Below are 19,258 nucleotides of genomic sequence, written 5' to 3' on the forward strand. Positions count from 1 at the left end.
ATGTGCTAAATAAGAAATAATTTATGTTGGTGGAAATTCAAAAATCAATGCAAATATTACTGTAAATTCTTTGGGATGGAAGGGTCTTTCTCATCAGCAAGAACTCCCAGAATGCTTCCTTGTTGGTCCTCCTTCCCCTGATAGCTCTAGAAGTTTTAGAATTTCTTAGAATTCCTATACTACTTTTTTCCAGCTAGGCTACCTCTCTTAGGTGAGTTGCCATAACAATATGCTGAACTTCAGGTATATCTTGTGACGTTGCTGCTGCAGCTTAACCTGCTGGAGGTCCTTTTTGCTTTCAAATGGATAGTGATTCAATTTTGAGCATCTCATGACATGAGTCTTAAAAAGTTCTCAAGTGTTACTTCGCTAGCAAGTGGAGAAGTCCTGTACTTTGATTATATCATGAGCTCTTAACTGTTAGAGAGCAGATCTCTAGGCTCTCACTACTTCTTTTGCTGTAGAAAGTCCCTCTAAGTGGCAATTCTTTTCCTCTTAACAACTTTAGGAGGAACTCTCAGAAATCGGATAACTCTTGAGTTATCAAAGGCACATATCCAAAATCCAGATGGCCAGCTCCTCTGACTTAAAACATTAAAATGACCAGAAGTTGTTAGGCTGCTTTCTGAAATCAGCTACTGCTGCTTGATCAAGCCTTCTGCCCCGTATCAGGTGCTCTTTTGAATTGCTGAGAGTCCAGTTACTGATTGTTGATCGCATCTCTTCCCTCTGATTTCTATAGTCCTAAAGATGGTACTGCTTACCAGCCACCTAGAATAATACAAACTAATTTACATGCTTATTTGGGAAGTAATGAACAGTATGGGTCTTGAACTCTGCACCTTGGAGTACATAGCAAGCAAAGACTTTGAGAGAAGGTTTTGAACTATCTGTGAGAATGCTATTTCATGGGAATATAGTAAGATACTGGTAGGTTTCCCTGCAAATTGCTATTTCTTTGCACGTGGTATGTGTATATAAATGAAGGAATTGGTGTAAAGTATGTCTCATCATAATGCATAGTTCTTTAACGTAGATAACATTTCATATTTGTTCTTATTTAACCAAGAAAACAGAAGTCAGCTGAAAAACGTTCTAGGCCATTGAACTGCTGTTATTTTATTGAGATCTAGTAAAATGTTATAGGAAGTCACAAGTCATGTGCTTCTGGGTTTATATTGATAATGCTAGCAAACTGGGGGTTATCAGTATTGTGTAAAGCACAATGTAGTTCCCTTTTCATCTGATGTTCTTGATATTTTTTTTTTTTCTTTCTTTGCAAAAGCTGAAGTTCCAATTTTCTTCCCTACTCCTGTAGATTATTCTGTCGTAAATGTGATTACGTGTTTGGAGATGAGTGACATTAGTTTTATAGGGAAGGTATGCGAGGAAAATTAATGCTCTCCCTAGGAGGGAAAGAGGATTGTGGGGAAAATAAGTGAAAGCAGACTGAGTGATGGCTGGTCTCTGAATTAAAAAAAACTCAACTTGCTGAGTTTGACTTTTGGATTACCAAAAATGCAAGAATGTTGCTGGTTTTGATTGGATTTGGAAACTTTCAAACCCAATACCATGGATTCTTTTTGAAGCATCTGGTAGTAAAACTGCTTTATAGTAATCCTATTTAATTTCAGTAAATCCTCTATACATTAGAATGCAATCTGCGTAAATGGGAGAGATCTCCCATTTTAAAGTGACTCTGCTCTTACTCATAAGGTAATGTTAATATCACATTTTTGTTATATACCCTTGACTTTCTTGGCTCTGAATAATCATATTACCGTGTTAGATTTCAACAGCATACCAAATTTATGTGCTCTGGTGGAGCCAGATACATGACTTCCCTCTCTTCATCCCTGTTCTGCCAGAAGTTTCTGAAAGCACCACCAGTATGATAGCTGGCCAAGCACTCACATTTCTGGTTCATGGGAGCTACAGTTCTGTTGATTTTAAAAATAGAGGGGTGAAGGGTTTTGCCTGAAAGCATTTTAGATTTATTTTTCCTAATACTTCCTGCAATCTGGAGTTTCTGGGCACTGCAGCTGTTCCATGAATTTGATGCTTTTACTGTAAGGCAGCAGTTAATTTACAGTATACCACAGAATTACTATGTAGGAAACGGTTTTAAAAAAAACACCGGAAGTAATTAAAAATTATTTTTTTCATTTGCTATACTGAAAACACAGTTCTTGCAGTGGAAGAGTAGTATAAATGGTGCCTTTCAAAATGTGGCTGATAAAATGATTAGTGTTCTTTGGCACTTTATATAGTCTTTGCTTACCATGTGTCATTAATTTCTAAATCAAAACAAGAATATTAATTTCACAAAGCAGCTGTTGAAAGTTCCTTGGGACTGGTGCAGCTTTCAGAATGCTTTGCCCTCATGTAGACCTTCTGAGAATATAGATGAAGTTCTCCAAGAATACTGTATTGCACGTGCTTAGTTTTGATGAACACAGCAAATTAAAACTCAAAAATCCCCACTGTTTTCTCTCAAACTTGTAGATGTTCTAGCTAGACTCAGCCAGAAAGGTTATTATTGTCTTAAGTTCAAAATATGAGAGTCTAGGAAGGTTGGTTATGTAGTTGTCTGTAGCATACAGGTATTGTAAATAGTCTTAAAATAACAATTAAAAAAAAGTAATCCAGGGTTGTTGTAATCATTTGCCTATCAGTCACAATCTGTGTAAGTGTGCCAGTAGGATAAAAGCTCTGCTGCTTCTACTTCATTGAAAATAAATAGTATGTTTCAACTTCTTCCATATGCTTTTTTAACTAACTTTGAAATTACGTTCTACTTTCTCTATTTAAAAAGTAGATTTACTGCATGATAACAAACTCAGGAGTTGTAGAAGTGAGTATACATTTGTAAGATTCTATTAAAATATGTAGGACTTAGTGCAGCAATATTTTAATATTCTTTCCTTAATTTCTCAAGGCAATCAGAGTTTTCTTTATGCTCCGTTCACTATCACTGCACTTGCGAGATGAGCCAGAAACTCAGTTACCACTCACAAGGGAGGAAGATCTGATAAAGACAGATGATGTTCTTGACTTGAGTAAGTAGTCCTTCAATTTCCCAAATAGTTTATGACATGGAAAAAATGCTGGCTTTTTTTTTTTTTAAAGTTAAAAACCCCAAATAGTTACCTTGTTTGTGTAATTGACTGCCAAGGATGATTGTATTAAGTTTGTCTTCTACTGGATTTGGAACACTTCTTGTGGTTTGTTGTTCCGGGTGGGGTTGGTTTTTTTTTTGTTTTTTTTTTTTTTTAAAAGACTGTTAATAAATATTCCAGTGTTTAAATATTAGCCCATAAAGGATTCAGAGTCCTTCATCTGGTTTCCTGGTATGTTAGTTTTCTAAATTAACTGATCATAGGAGGATTTTCTTCTATTCTGCTTTCACCTATTCAAAATGCACTTAAACCATTCATGAACTTTTAAGAGACTGGAGGTAATTACTCTATCTACACTGATAATAGTTTTACCAATACTGGGGTTTAGTCATCATCATGTCCCCCCCTGCCCTGAAGATCTTTTACTTCATATTTCTTCTGTGATTTTACAATTGGCATATGGAAGCTTTTACTCCCATAGTTGAACAGGATGCTGAGCTATTCCCAAGGGGAATCTGTCTGTAATGTCCAGAATGACCTTGTGATATTAAGTAGTACTTATTATAGAGTAAGGGCAAAGTACCTTCTTCCTGTAGTACTATGTAATACTACTGCACTCTCCATATTGAAGAAACAAAAAAGTTGGAATAGAATCATGAAGTATACCAATTGTCTGCAAATTCTGTATAGCTGTGTTTATTTAACATCGGAATATTCATCTCTAGATGACCTTACGTGTTACTAAACAGTACAACTTCTAAAGTAACTCTGGCCTAAATCATAAAGCTGTCTCTAGCACTGACATAGTTGTCATGTTTTAAATTAATCTTAGTATGGTGTGAGACATTTGCTTTTTGTTTAAAGGTTTAAAATATCTAGAGAAGTGTGCTTTTAGGCTAGAATTGAAAAGTGCCTGATAATACAAATACGATTAATTCCATGTCTTGTAATCAAGTCCTAGAAGAATTTGACATATTGGCTGATAAGTAGTTAACTTTTGTTCAGGCAGTTGTCTTAATAAGACTTTGCAGGTACCATTCATAGCTTTAGAGGGCATGTGATTGCTAAAATAGAGTGTATGTATTTGTTAGGGTTTTAATTTTTTAAGGTTCTTTTTCTTGCAAAACAAGGAAAAAATGCTTGATGTTTCAGATGTTAATTTTTTTATTCTCTGTGTTTAAGTGCTTGTTGATCTTACTCCAACTAAAAAACCAGTTGCCCTAGTTCCCTTAGTAGATGTTATGGGATTATGTCCAGTATCTCAGAGACCTTTTTGTGCACCAAGTCCATCAAGAATATTAATAATGAGTGAAAGGAAAATAGTGAAATCAAGTGAGTTAAGCAAAAGTTTTGTGATATCAGAGCTGCTGTGCAGTAGCTTAATGGATTAAATCCAGATTAAACCTTAAATAAATAAATTATATTTCAAAATTATTATTAAAACTTATTAAATTTAATTTTCAGAAAATATATTTGTCTGCAATACTGAAAATGTCAGAGGACACTCCCTCTGGCATAAAGTCCAAGCCATGTTGCTTAGAGCAGTGAAAGGTTTTGAGAATAAACTCGTTTATCTGTAAATGTGGAAAGAATGCTATCAAAGCAGTTAACTGAACTTGGAAAAATGTACAAGCTGTAGGACATGGACAGGCTTTTACTAAGTAAATATAATTATTAGGCTATAGATGAGACAATATTAAGATATCAGTCCACTGTTTGCATTTTTGGTAGCTACATGGCTGATAGTGTGTAAGACTGACAGTTGAATCATTGCAATTCCCACTTGCTGAATTTCTGTATCTTAAAAGATTGAAGAAAATGTACAGGGAAAATATTTCTTAAAATGCGTTCTTCAATAGTTGTATTCTGTTCTCTTCCTACTGGTACTGTTTTGGCAGCAAGAATGAGCTTAATGCAAACTCCTCACTTCTGGTCTTTCCCAAAAAGCTTTCTCAAAGACAATGAACAGCACAAGATGTTAATTACATTATGCAATTATTAGTTGTCAGGTAAAAAATTATGTCCATAATTTAGTCACTGTTGACTTCCTTTAGGATTAGTAATATAGAATTAATTCTTTTTCCTGTTTCAAATGAGTTAGGTATTTATTGTAATGTTGGCCCTTTTTCAGAGGGTAAGATGAAATAATGAATCAGCTTCTACTGGGGAAAAAAAAAAAGGTGTTTTTCTTAATAATCACATTTCCAATTAATTTAAGTAGTTGTTGTTAGGTTTTTAAGAACATACTGAACAAAAGGTAGATCTGATTTGACATACTGTTTCCAAATGTTATTTGTTCCTCCTTCCCACCCCCAAAAATAAAAGAAAAAGAATGCCTTTTGTCCTTACTTATCTGTTAGTCTAGAGAAATGACAATCACTTTCATTATAAAATGTTTTGGTAGCTCCAGATACACTCCAGAGATACCGTTTAGTAAAGATTTAGTGCAGATAATAGACTTTATAAACACTATGAATGATAGTAAGAAGTGTTACACACTTGAATAGTATTACAGTTTTATCCATTACTTATATGTGCTGTTGTTACATATTTAAGTTTAAATACAAAGTATCCATATAATGATCGCACTTCTGTGCCTTAGTCTATTCACTTCTTTCTGATCTTTTCACAGAAAGTTTTAGTCTTTATTTTGGGATGCCAATATGTAATTACAGCCATAGATTTTTCAAAGCATGATGCTCTATATACTCCAGCATTTATTAGTAAACAATTTTTTTCTGCAGTTGGGAGAGTTACAGAAGTTCAGTTGAACACATCACTTACCCCACTATTGGTGAAAATGGTCGGTATCTGGAGAGGGAGTCAGTCAATCTGGGATCTCAAAATTTTGAACAGAGTTCTAGCCTATTTCCAAAAACTGAAATAAACTGGAAAAGGCTATAAAAAGCCCTTTCTGATGAGTTTTTTCATATCTTGTCTTTGAGTCAGAATCTGTCTTGAACAATTAGTGCCTGAATGTAAAATTTCATACATTGGCTTCAAAAGACTTTTCTTTCCTCGTTAGCTAGAAAGGCATAGACTAATGTCATTTTCAAATCAAGTTGACAGGTGTTAGACCTGTTCCAAAGAAGAGGCACTAGTGTCCACACAATATGGTCATGTTTTAAGTGTTTCCTTGGGAGGAGCATTTCTTGTCAGTAAATTGCTGAAATACTACTTTGTAGCACAGATACCAATATTTGGACCTGATCTTGGTTTTACAAAGTCCCTTGCTGAGTATCCATGATTATGAGGTTGCTGTTAACTGTTTTTTCCCTGTTTTGTTCTGTTGTTTTGGGGGGTTTTTTTAACCCTTTCCTTGGGACGTTTACCTTTTTCCCTTTATCACTTCTTCCTATCTACAGTACTGCTCACTCTTTGTTCAAAGTCATCAGAGTTGGTTTGTGATTTTTAATTTTAATATTTGTAAGGCTACTAGCAAATACTCAGCATTCCTTGGGGCCTTTGAGTGAAGTTCCCCACTTACGTGTGCATCAGTTCCTGTATTTCGGTTCGTACCACTTTGTAAACTGCCTATTACTGCTATTGTTACTTAAACTACATGAATTGAGGTAGTACAGTGATGAAGTTCTAGTGTGCGTGGTAGCATAAAGACATAGTTTCTAGTTCAACTCTTTTCATTACCCAAGAAAGAGAGCCAAGAGAATATCAGTGTTTTGGCATAAAGCACATGGGATACATGCCATGGCATAGGTGCCATGTCTTGGGAGGAGACTTAGCAGTTGGCAAAACATGACCCAAAAAATTGTAATTGTGTGTCTTTTTTTAATTGTCACTTTGGATATATTTTTGATGCTTTTTAATTTTTTTGAACATTGAGATACCTCCAGTGGTTATGCTTATTCATATACGTATAGTGTCAAGAAGGAGTAGAGGTTAACAAGAACCAGTAATTATTTCGGCTACTGTTTTGGTTTTGAGAAATCCTGAAAAACTCACCTTATCAAAATGGCTTTTTTTTTTTTTCCTTGAATGCAATGCTTGTGCTTTATGGGATCTTGATGAGAAAGGTTGAAGTTTCTTGTAAAGAAGCATTTTAATATTTTGATGTGCATATGTTCATTGCAACTACACTTAAAGGTTTACAAGGTTGTCAGCACTATATATGACTGTATGTTTAGAAATGAGTCAGGTATTCCACAGAAGGTTCATTACATATTGCTGGGTGTGCTGCCACCAGAATGATATATACTGTTACCTTTCAGTATGGTTTTTTTACTGTAAATAGTTTTGAAGCACTTGTGTGTTATGTGATAACTGCCTGCCTTAGACTGCACGTGAGTTTGTAGGTGTCTCATGTATGTGGCTTCTTTAATCTTATTCAGCAGCTCTCTGTTTGTGTGAAGTTCACTGGCAGCTCAAATGTTAACAGCCTCGGTGCTTGGTTTCAGGCTGCTGATTCTGTTGGTGACAATGTTTTAAATGCCAGGACCAAGAGGTAAATGATGATAATTTAAAGCAGTTATTTCTTTGCTAAAACTGAAAAAAGTAACATTATAGTTAAGTCTCCTTGTTCACTCTGTCTCTACCAAATATACATGCTTTGTAAAGGCCATCATAGTCAACAATTTTTTAATAGAATTTGAGGAAAATGTATCATAGAATAATTGAGGTTGGAAGGAACCTCAGGAGATCATCTAGTCTAACCCCCTTGCTCAAAACAGGGTCAGCTAGAATGAGTTGCTCAGGGCTCTCACCAGTCAGGTTTTGCATATTGTCGAGGATGGAGATTTCACAGCATCGCAGCGCAACGTGTTTCAGTTGACTTCATCATCTTTACTCCCCCCAGACAATTTTTTGTGGATGTTCATAAGAGATTTTATCATAGGACGTATAATACTTCTATTAAATATCTTCCAAGGAATATAACTAAACTAAATGTACTTCATGAGAATACCTAGGTAGGTGCTTGATTTGTTGCATTATTTCATAAATAATGACACTTCTGTGAGTGAAATACCAGGATTTTCAAAGTTTAACATATGCTTTGGAGTTTTTAAGAACGTACAGTTGCTAAGCTTTCTTCAGAGGTAAATGGGTGGCATTTCCTTCTCACTTTAAAAGTGAGGTATTGGCTTAAAAAGAGCTTATTTCAGAGCAAGACAAGCAGACTTTTCCTGTTAAAAATTTAACTGTTCCCAGGCTTTCTTCCTGTTAGGAAGACTTGCATGTAAAACAAGGTCTTTGTCATTAGTCATACTTCTGCAGATACTTCCTCTCAGAAAAGTTTTTCTCCCCAGAAATGTTTCTGGTTTGCTCTCTGGATTGTCATATTCAGGAATTCATTACAGATTCTGTCCAGCTGAGAAATCACACTTGCCAAATCTCACACAAAGCCTTTCCTTCTGGGGTCAGAGTACAGTAACAACAAAATAACGTAATCAGTCTAGCACACTCCAATTCAGTGTTGTCATTCCTCAGACACTGAAGTTTGTTTACATACAGCTTAATAAACAACACAGTTCAAATTTTTTTCTTTCTGTAATGTCACAGATAGATGCTTTCTGTAAGAAGGTGTTTAACTTTTGGCATTTTTTTCATAATGGCAGAGCAGACATCAGTGAATTGAATTTGTTGATTTGAAAACTGATCTGTCTGAACTTTATGCTAATAATGTTAAAATCCAGATACTCATTACAAGCTGAAAATTAAGCTTTTTATCAGTTCTCATTTGCTGCAGAATCATGTTGATTTTAAATAAATTGAAATGACAGCTTATTTTCCCATATACTTCTCTAATAATTTATAATGCATTTAAGAGATGAAAATATCTTTTTAACGGCATCTATTTAAATGCTTTTATATATGTGTGTGCGCGCACATACACATATATATAAATTACATATATGCTTATCTTAAAAAAAAAAAAAGGCAGTTTGAGCAAAAATAGCTAGTCATTTTAGGTTTATTCTTTGCAGAAGAGAATATCATATCAGATTTTGTATTCCTGCATCACTGTAGGTGCTAGTAAACACTAGTCTTGAGCATTTTCCAGATGATCATGAACCACTGAGATAAGTGTGAAGGTTTATGACATTCTGACGACTAAATTTTTTCAACAAGCTTACACTACTAAGTTGGTGAGTACTAGCACACTTGGTACAAGAAAATGGATTATGTTCAGTGTGCTTGAAACTTTGGTAAGTGTGGTGGGTTGACCCTGGCTGGGGGCCAGGTGCCCACCAGAGCCGCGCTATCACTCCCCTCATTCACTCAACAGGGGAGAAAAGGTATAACAAAAAGCTTATGGTTCGAGATAAGGACAGGGAGAGATCACTCACTAATTATTGTCATGAGCAAAACAGAGTAGAGGAATGAGAAAATCAACTCTTAAAACGCCTCCCCCCACCCCTTCCATTTTCCCAGGCTCAACTTCACTCCTGGCTTCAACCTCCTGCCCCCCTCAGCGGCACAGGGGGACGGGGAATGGGGGTTACGGTCAGTTCATCACACGGTGTTTCTGCCGCTTCTTCATCCTCAGGGGGGGGACTCCTCTCATCGTTCCCCTGCTCCAGCGTGGGGTCCCTCTCACAGGAGACAGTCCTTCACGACCTTCTCCAACATGAGTCTCTCCCACGGGCTACGGTCCTTCACGAACTGCTCCAACGTGGGTCTCTCCCACGGGGTGCAGACCTTCAGGAGCAAACTGCTCCAGTGTGGGTCCCCCACGGGGTCACAAGTCCTGCCAGCAAACCTGCTCTGGCGTGGGCTCCCCTTTCCACAGGTCCTGCCAGGAGCTTGCTCCAGCGCGGGCTTCCCACAGGCCACAGCCTCCTTCAGGTGCCTCCACCTGCTCCGGTGTGGGGTCCTCCATGGGCTGCAGGTGGAATCTCTACACCCCCTCATCCTTCCTCCATGGGCTGCAGGGGAACAGCCTGCTTCACCATGGTCTTCACCACGGGCTGCAGGAGGATCTCTGCTCCGGCGCCTGGAGCACCTCCTGCCCCTCCTTCTGCACTGACCTTGGTGTCTGCAGAGTTTCTTACATCTTCTCTCTCCTCTCTCCAGCTGCAAAAGCTCTCTCTGACTGTTTTGCTCTTTCTTAAATATGTTATCACAGAGGCGCTGATTGGCTTGGCCTTGGCCAGCAGTGGGTCCGTCTTGGAGCCGGCTGGCATTGGCTCTATCAGACACAGGGGAAGCTTCTAGCAGCTTCTCACAGAAGCCACCCCTGTAGCCTCCCCTGCTACCAAAACCTTGCCACTCAAACCCGACACAGTAAGTGTCTGAGAGGAAATCACATCTTTTATAAGAAATTCCAGCAGATGCTCCTTTTAAATGCCAACATCCACATGTTCCTGAATAACATCAGGAGGCAAGTTTTTTTCGGGACTTAGTGGCATAACTCACCTGTAGTATGTGTGGTGTTCAAATCTCATATTTATTGGTGGTAATGGGAAAGAGCTTAATCGGACTGTTTTCCTTGTTTGCTAATAGCTAATTATTTAGTGTTTTACTTGTGACAGTGATCTTTTCTCTGTTAAATTTATAAGTACTGGTTTGAAATATTTTTAAAATACACCTGCCTGGTAGGAGAAAATGCTAGATTTGTATTTAACAACTTGATACCTTTTTAAAAAATATATATAATCAAGGTATTTAAATAATTTTTAAAAAATATTGTCAGAAGGCCAGCATGACAATCTTGTGATAATTCAAGAAAATGATGCTGCAATATGGAGTCCCTTTGCCTGGTAGTCAGTAGTCTTGTGTTTACAGGAAAATAAGTTTTAGAGCAAGTGTGCTTCTGCTTGCTTGCAGTACCCTGTGTGTGATTAGCATTTATATGTTGTCCCTTATTTTCAGTTATTTGGAGGTGTACAGAAATAAATCTTCATATGCAGAGGAAAAAAATTACCAAGAACAGTAATAGGCAAAACAGAAGAAAAACCCCCACAACCCAAACCACCTTTAATGTGACTTGTCCTTTGGTTTACATTTTGAAATGTGTCCCCTGGATTTCTCCTCAGTTTATCTTCCCTTCTTAATTCACATGTATACAGTTCTGTATTTTTCCCCTCCTTCTAAGGTAATCCTAAACCTGTTTGCCCTTTTCCTAAATCTTCCTTTTTGTTCAGTAAATCCTGACAGTCTTTGTTTTTTATAAAAAGCCTTTAGCATTAATACTGTCTTTGAGTCCTATTTCTTTATCTAAAACAGGTGGTGAAAAATTCATTAAAGAATTCTTCTCTTAAAGCAGTTAGTATTTCTTGCAAGAACAGTAATTTCAAGTCACTCTTAGCAGTTATTCATGCTTTTTTCTGCTGTTCCTGATTGGAACAGTGCTTCCCTGCTCAAGATGAGTGGTGGCATTCTGTCCTGACCAAGAGGAGGGACTAATATGTGAACTAAGTTTCTGACTTTCTATTGGACAAAAGAGAGATGGCAGACATAGTGAGAAAGTAATTCTGAGCCTGTCTGAAGGAGGGCAGTTTATTGTGAAGAGTAACATAAATAATTCATTTTAAACTGTTCAACAACATGGTCAAAACAGATTATCAAACATTTTGGATAGAGAGTATGGTACAGATAATTGTTTCACAGGACTTACATAAAATTTGAAATGGCTTTGTAAACTCTGAGTATATTTGGGGAATATGTTGTAGTTCTGTCAAGGATCACATATATGATATATATATATTTTTATATATATCAATCATATATATATATTCCTCTATAAACTCATTTCATCAAAGTGCAAAACTTTAACAGGGAAGTTCTTTGCAATTAAAGACTGTCATAGTAAGTAAGAAAGCAGAATATCATACCAAATGGGCTACATGCTGTTGGAAGAAGTTCTTTATGTAAAGTGGGAGGTGGTACATTAACTATCTGCAGTCTAATGCTTATCTTGGATTCCCAGCTACGCACACAAAGTGCCAAAAGTTTTCTGTAAGAGCTTTTAATGTCTGCAGATGATTTCTAGAATTGTGATGACTGTAAATTATAAAATCATTAAAGATCAAGCCCCAAGGCAGGTCAGGTACCTTTAGACAATCTCCTAAAGCAGCTGTTATATTCGTAAAGACTTCATATAATACAGTCTTTCCAAGCAAACAGCTGCCCGTGTTCATGCAATATTTTCACCTAATTTAAGTGTTCTTTGCTGCAAGCAGCTGAAGTCTTTGAACTCTCCTTCCTAGGCTATATTTCCTAAAAGTTTTATTTTTCTTGGAGAAAGTCCAGAGAAGTTTTGGATCCATGTCTTGGAGGTGTAGTGTCCAAACTGGTTGCAAGCTTCATTTTGCATGAGAAAAAAATTAAGCATTGCTGTTAATCTCAGAAATGACACTACAATTTTTGCAGCAGTGTCACATCAGTGAGCCTTTCAGTCTCTGGTTCACTTTAATCCTGAGATCAAATGTCAATAGTACTGAAGTTTACTGTGCTGTAAATTCTTTCATCTAAATGCAGTTGGGTATCTGTAACTGTTTTATAGCATAGCTGTAAGTATTCTCAGATCAGTTCACTGGAAATGTGTTTAACCACACTTTCTCTTCTGTTTTTGTCATAAAGGATGACTGTAGTTTATGATCCTTCAGCAGCTCTTAGCTAGAAACAGTACATGGGGTACATTCAGTTGTATAAACTTAAAAGATTCCTGTAACAGTTGCCTAATAAATGAGTAATTTTCCTTTCTGTTCTTTGATAAACTTTTACAGTAATATTTAAGTTTTTGTCAAATCTAAAATGAAAACATTCTGCTCTGGAAAACAACTTCTGCCTTTTGAGTTCTTTACCTTAAGTACTACATTTCTGTAGTAAGGCAGTTGAATTTGTACAGCAGTAATTCCAAATATCTTAATATGCTTGCTGTTGCACTAAAAACTGTATAAATACTCAAAAACAAGTATTTGAGAACTTCACAACTCTCTGTGGTCTTGTGGCCTGTATGTTGAGAATCTCACAACAGATTATCCACAAAATTCAGCAACCTCACATTTTGTATTCAGAGGGGTCCAAATCCAGTTACTTCAGGTCTTGAGAAGAATAGGGCTGTTCCAGGAATTTGTATCAACTGAAATAAATATTTTGATGGACTAATTGGATTAAAGAATGAAAGAAGCAATAAATAAAGGATCCCAACTTGAGAAGTAACCAGACATGTTCGAGTCCTGTTTTGAAAAACATCTGTAATTGTTGAAAGCCTTAAGGTCTCATTAACACTGATAACACTTTATGCTTGTTATTGAAACTGCTTAAAAAAGGTATCAGCTATAAGAGTTTATGCAATGTAGAGGTTAGGCCACATAGTGAGCCTATCCTTGTTTAGTCATACCAACTCTTTGAGAATTAATTCCTTCTCTGTTAATAGCTATATTCATAGGGATTTTCTTATTTTATTCTGTTTCTGTGGCTAGGAAGAAAAACATTGCATATATCCTGTGCATTACCTACAACTTTTCTGAAGCTAGTTGTGTTTAAACCAGAGCGTATTCCTAGAAAAATGTTAGCTCTTGATTAGAGACTTGGTCCTGTAAAGGAACAGACTGCCGATTGTGTAGTTTCATCAATCAATTCATTTCACCATGGAACTGTTGCCATTTGTAGCTTTTGTCTGTTAGACTTTGCCCTGTATTAAATGTCTTATCTGTTTGTACTATTTATGTATGGATTAAAATCTTCCTGCCTCCCAGGTATTCTTTAGACTAAGTTAGTTGAATTATTAAGCTTTTTGCTCATTAAAAAAAAAAAAAAAGTATCTCTAATTTTCATGTCAGTTTATGTTGTGGTGGTCTTTCAAGTTTCTTTCAGCTTGCTTCTTTAAAACTATATATACTTAAGCTGGCACAGTGCTACAGTAATACACCAGAGTAAAGCACAGGTATTACCCCATTGTGTACATTCAGAGATCATGTATGCCATTTTATTGTAGAAATACATTCACTTGGTTATCAACTGTAATTCTCAGTCTTTTTCAGAGAAGTTAAATCCTGGCTACAATCCTTCCTACTAGAAAGCTTCTGTTTTTCATTCCCTGATGTATTTAACATTATGCATTTCAAAATAGTCAAATATTTTTGGGTGGTTTATGCCTAAATTCACAGGCCAGTTCAGAATAGATGACACTTGCATTATTCTTGTTTTCCCATGACTTAGAAATATGATAATAACTTCAGGCTTTCCAGTTATAAATAAAAAGGTGGAATAATTTAGGTATTGGAAAGTAATTTGTGGAGGGATATATTAGATCTATATCTCTGTTACCACTTCTAGTATGTATGTATAAAATATATACAAATACAGATACACTTTTGGATCAAAAATTGAGATAGAGCTTTTGATGCATTTAATAGGTTATCTTTTATTGTTCACATTATTAAAATGGCATTGGTACGATAATATTGGAGTAGGATTCTGTTGTCTAAATATAGCCTACATTGCCATTTTAGATCTCCTATGATTTTCTGCCTGGTGGCTCAGCTGCCTCTATAAAAAGGGATAAATCTCCCATAGGTTCCTGTAATAGTATTTGCCAATCCTGTATGGATTTCTTGAGCGTTCTAGGACTTATTAGAGGGTAATAGCAATCAATCCTCATACAACTGAATCATGTCCTGTATGTATTGCAGAGAAGTAGCAGTGTTGGATTTATTGATTAAACTTGTTTTCTCAAATTTCAAAAGCTCACACAAAATTCACACTGGATTAGCATTAATTATCATGTTTTAATTGTATTAAGGTTCAATATTGCCTCCCTTTCTCTCCTACCACCCAATCAATTTTGAATGTATCCTGCTAGTAAAGTATAATTAGTAGAATCATAGAAATGTTAGTTAGAAGGGACCTCTCGGCTGTAGTGTGTGGGATTTTTTGAGGGGAAGAGGAGGTTGGTTTTGGGAGGAGTATTTGTTTTGTTTTAAACTTGAAAACCTTTGGTGATAGAAATTCCACAGCCTTTCTTGGTAACCTGCTGTGCTGTATTATGCACAAAAGAATTTCGTGTACCTCCCAGACCATAATTTATGGTTGTTGTCCCCAGTTCTATGACCTGCCACTGCGAAGAGCTATATGCTTCCACTTGTAGCTTGTATCTATCCCATAGATGTTTCTAGTATGAAATATGGTGTTAACTACTTGTTTAAATGGATAAGTAAATTTAAGTTTTACTGTTTTGTATAACCTGCAGCCTCATACCTATCCATTTAGCTAATTCTTCTAGTTTTATTTTTAGTTGTTTGGTTTTGTGGTGGTTTTTTCATGGGAAACGAAAGAGGAGAAAAACATTAGTCAGGTATTTTTTTCCCATCATTTTGATTCAGATATTGAACATAGAGTTGAACTTTAGCAGGATTATTTTTAATGCATTGTGTCAATAACGTGAAAAATGCTACAGCTGGGTTTCAGATGCAAGAGCACCCAACATCAGTGTTCAGTATGGAGATACTGCTATAAGTAGTGGAGATAAACAGAATTCAATGTATCAGAATAGCTCACTTCAGATAGATATAAAAATCTGAATAAGAAGGCACCCTTTTTGAAAGATACTTACCTTACTGTAAAAGATACCATTTATCAAATTGATTTCAGTATATAGACACATGTCTAAAAATACAGCATGTTTAAAAATAGTACGTGTATGTGAAATAGGAGGGGGGAAAAGCCTCATACACCTTAACAGCAATTGATGCCTATAGCATCGAACCCTCATTTTAGGAAAGGCTATTTGAACGAATAACTCCAAACTGCTGAGTCTATCAATGCCTTAGCAATACTAAGGAATGAGACTGCTAAGGAGAATGAGTGTGTTGAAAAACTACAGCTAAGATTGAAAACAGTGAGTTTGCTATTTTGCTTCTAATTGGATGGTTTCTATCCTTAAACAAAACAAAACAAAACCAAAACCCAATGAAAACTATTGCAGGAAATAGTTAAAATGCTGCAACTTAGCTGGCTAAATCTATCAAATTGTGCGGAGTACTACCTAGAATTGCGAAGATGATGAATTCTGTGGGACAGTATGCGTGGTCATAGAATCTTTTGCTTGCTATAAATGGTACTAGATGAGAGAGGGTCAAAAGACCTGTGTGTATTAAGTATGTGAGTAAAAGTATCAATTTGAAGCAAAAGAAAATGCAACTCTAGTGATTAGCAAAGGTCTGCTAGGAGGTGTCAGTGCCCATTTATGGGGCACTTATTAGACTTCAGCTGGTGTAAAAAAGGTGATTTAGTCACTTCTCAAGAATGATGGGTTTGAAATGGAACACGTGCAGAGAGGAGATGCAGGAGGATCAGGGAATGATGTGTTTACTTCTTGATATAGAATCATGGAATCATTTAGGTTGGAAAAGACCTTTCAGATAATTTTGGGGGCTTGTTTGAGGGGTCCTAGAGTCATGGTTAAAAGAAGATATGTTTGTTCAATATAAATTAATAAAATGGGTGGATAAAGAAAAAAACTTCATTTAACAAATATTGGCAAGAACCTGATACAATTTACTGGAGACTAAAGGTTGAAAGGCTTCCAACAGTCAGAATAGTCAGGTTTCAGACCTGTGGAAACGTAGTTTGTGTCAGAATGAAGCCTAAGGTTATGATGAGGTAGATGTAATTGCCTGCAGTGGTGTAGGACTGTATCTGTGGTATTTCCACAAGACTTTTTGAGGCTTCCACTTAATAAGAGAAATCAACACTGTTGCAATTTCACCCCTGAAACAAAGTGACTTTTGATACTAAAATGTAATGAATGCGGTAAGAGAAAGCCAGGTGCATATAACATACATCTGATGTATAACTTGTAAGATATCTGAACCACTGCTGATAAACTATATTCTGCCATTTCTATGTAACTAAAATATGATAGGGAAATGCAAAATAAATATTAAAAAACCCCAGCATTGAATAACTTTAAACATGTGTTGTAAAGATGATTACGCTTGTATATATTAACATTTTATGTTACATAAAACAACCAAAACCCAGAATCATTAACTTCAGCAGCTATGTAACTTTTTTTCTTCCTTCATTCAGATAACAGTGATCTAATTGCTTGTACAGTCATAACAAAGGATGGAGGTCAAGTTCAAAGATTCCTGGCTGTGGATATTTACCAGATGAGTTTGGTTGAGCCAGATGTTGCCAGACTTGGATGGGGTGTAGTTAAGTTTGCAGGCCTTTTGCAGGTAAGAGAAATTTTCATCTGGGTGGTTACTTTTTCTCAGCTGAAAAACTACATTTATGTTGGATAAATAGTAATACCAGTATTAGCTTACATACTTAAGCTCAGTGCCATGCTTACTTGTTTCTTCATACTAGTCTTTTTCTCTAGTTCCTGCCTTTTAAACTATTTCTGGTTTTCTGAAGAAGTTTACATAGCTAACTAGAGGCACACTTGAAAATGAGGTAACTTCTCCAATATATATTGGGCTGTGTTCAAATGAACACCGAAATCACGTACAATTAGGATTGAGTCCCAAGCACTTTCCTTAACTGACACAGTAATGAACTGTCTTAGATTTCTGATCTTCCTACATAGGTAGGGAACGTGATAGGTTGTAACTTCAATATGATCTGTGTTTATCTAATTGATTTCAGAAGCTTTAAGAAGTTTCTCTCATTTATGTCTCTTTCTTGCCTTCACCAACACTGTTTGTATTTCCCAAAAATTCACTATACTCAATTTAATTGAATTTTAAACTGACTTAATCTCTATGAGTACAAATTTCTGAAGAACTAAATCCAAAGTTATACAACTTGCATAGTCTTTTTTTTTTTTAATTATTTTTAACACAGAAACTGGGTTTTTTAGGAGCTGTAGTGGAGCATTCATAGGATTTTCTTTCAATGTTGATATTTATAGCTTAAAAATGCTAAATTTTCATGAGCTTGCCTTCTATTTCTTTTTAGGATATGCAGGTGACGGGGGTAGAGGATGACAGTAGAGCTCTGAACATAATTATTCATAAGCCTGCCTCCAGTCCTCATTCTAAGCCTTTCCCTATCCTTCAAGCTACATTTATATTTTCTGATCACATTCGCTGCATTATTGCAAAACAACGTCTTGCAAAAGGCCGTATCCAAGCGCGGCGTATGAAAATGCAGAGAATAGCAGGTAATCAGTTATTTTGAAATGATTCTGAGAAATAAGACTTGTATGTCATAGCAAGTCACTCTGTAACATAAGGATGTGTTAGATAAATCTAAGAAGTGGTGCGCCACAGAAAACTGTAAACCAGTGTCTAGTTTCCAAGCAATAGATTTTATTGAAGTAAAATATGTGTTTTCATATTTAATGATAGGCACACCAAAGAAACAATGAAAAAGAAGGAATCACATACTGTGATGTTGATGATAATGCTTAATGCTTGGATGCGGTGATGAGCAATTGAAAATGTTAAGTAGAGTATCAGCAGCTAGATTTCTGTGTTTGGAGAAAATGCATGCGAAGGGATGAAGGAAAGAGTTAATTTGAGTAAATAGCAAAAAGTGATTAAAATATTACTTTGAATATTCAAGTAAATGAAGAATAAATTGAAGCTTACCAGTAAACTGAATGAATTGGTGAGTTTAGAAAAGGAAACTTTGAAATACAGGAAGGAAAATAGGTGGGCAAATGGTAAAAGGACACCAGCTATCTCAGTTACTTGGATTGTCCAAGAGCAATAATGAACTAATCAGAGCTGTGAAAAACAAAGTCATAACTGGTTTAAAATTATTGAGTTGGCCAGAGAATTATTCTGATTACAGACTGTGTAAGACTATTTTAGTGTCTTATGGTTCTGTAGGAAGCTAACTAGAGACAGTTTTATGTTTTGAGTTTACAAAATAGAAATATCATACTCTTATGGCTTGTTTCATGTTAAAAAACTTAAAGCAAGTTTGTGGTTAATACAGGTCTATTTTGATAGTAAAATTTTAGGTTCAATGGTAATGCAAAGTCATTTTTTTTTTCCATTTTAAAGCCAATTGTCTCTTTAAATGGCTCTCTGCAGTATTCAGTTGTAACTAATGGATGACTATACAGGGAAAAACTGAAGATTTTTTTTTAAATAACTCCTATGGCTTGTTTAATGCAAGGAGATTACTGTAATCCTTTTCTCCTCCACTGTATTCTGAGACTTCCTTAGTGTGAATGTGGTGTGGACAGTAATGGTAGAAAAAGTTGCCAGAAATGTTGT

General features: G+C 36.0%; 1 protein-coding gene across 12 annotated transcripts in view; it reads left to right on the forward strand.

The window, feature by feature from the left end:
• CLEC16A (C-type lectin domain containing 16A) overlaps positions 1–19,258 on the forward strand; it is a 96,992-nt gene that overhangs the window by 39,263 nt on the left and 38,471 nt on the right. For all 12 annotated transcript variants that reach the window (XR_012837901.1, XR_012837902.1, XR_012837904.1 and 9 more), the window contains exons 18-20: positions 2,939–3,059; positions 17,112–17,263; positions 17,988–18,192. Coding sequence is in view for 7 of the 12 variants with exons in the window: in XM_075767763.1 (XP_075623878.1) it covers positions 2,939–3,059; positions 17,112–17,263; positions 17,988–18,192 (478 nt within the window). In the remaining 5 variants the exon portion in view is untranslated. The remainder of the gene's footprint in view (positions 1–2,938; positions 3,060–17,111; positions 17,264–17,987; positions 18,193–19,258) is intronic.

The sequence above is a fragment of the Balearica regulorum genome, chromosome 15, assembly GCF_011004875.1.
Source record: "Balearica regulorum gibbericeps isolate bBalReg1 chromosome 15, bBalReg1.pri, whole genome shotgun sequence".
In the NCBI taxonomy this organism is placed as follows: Eukaryota; Metazoa; Chordata; class Aves; order Gruiformes; family Gruidae; genus Balearica; species Balearica regulorum.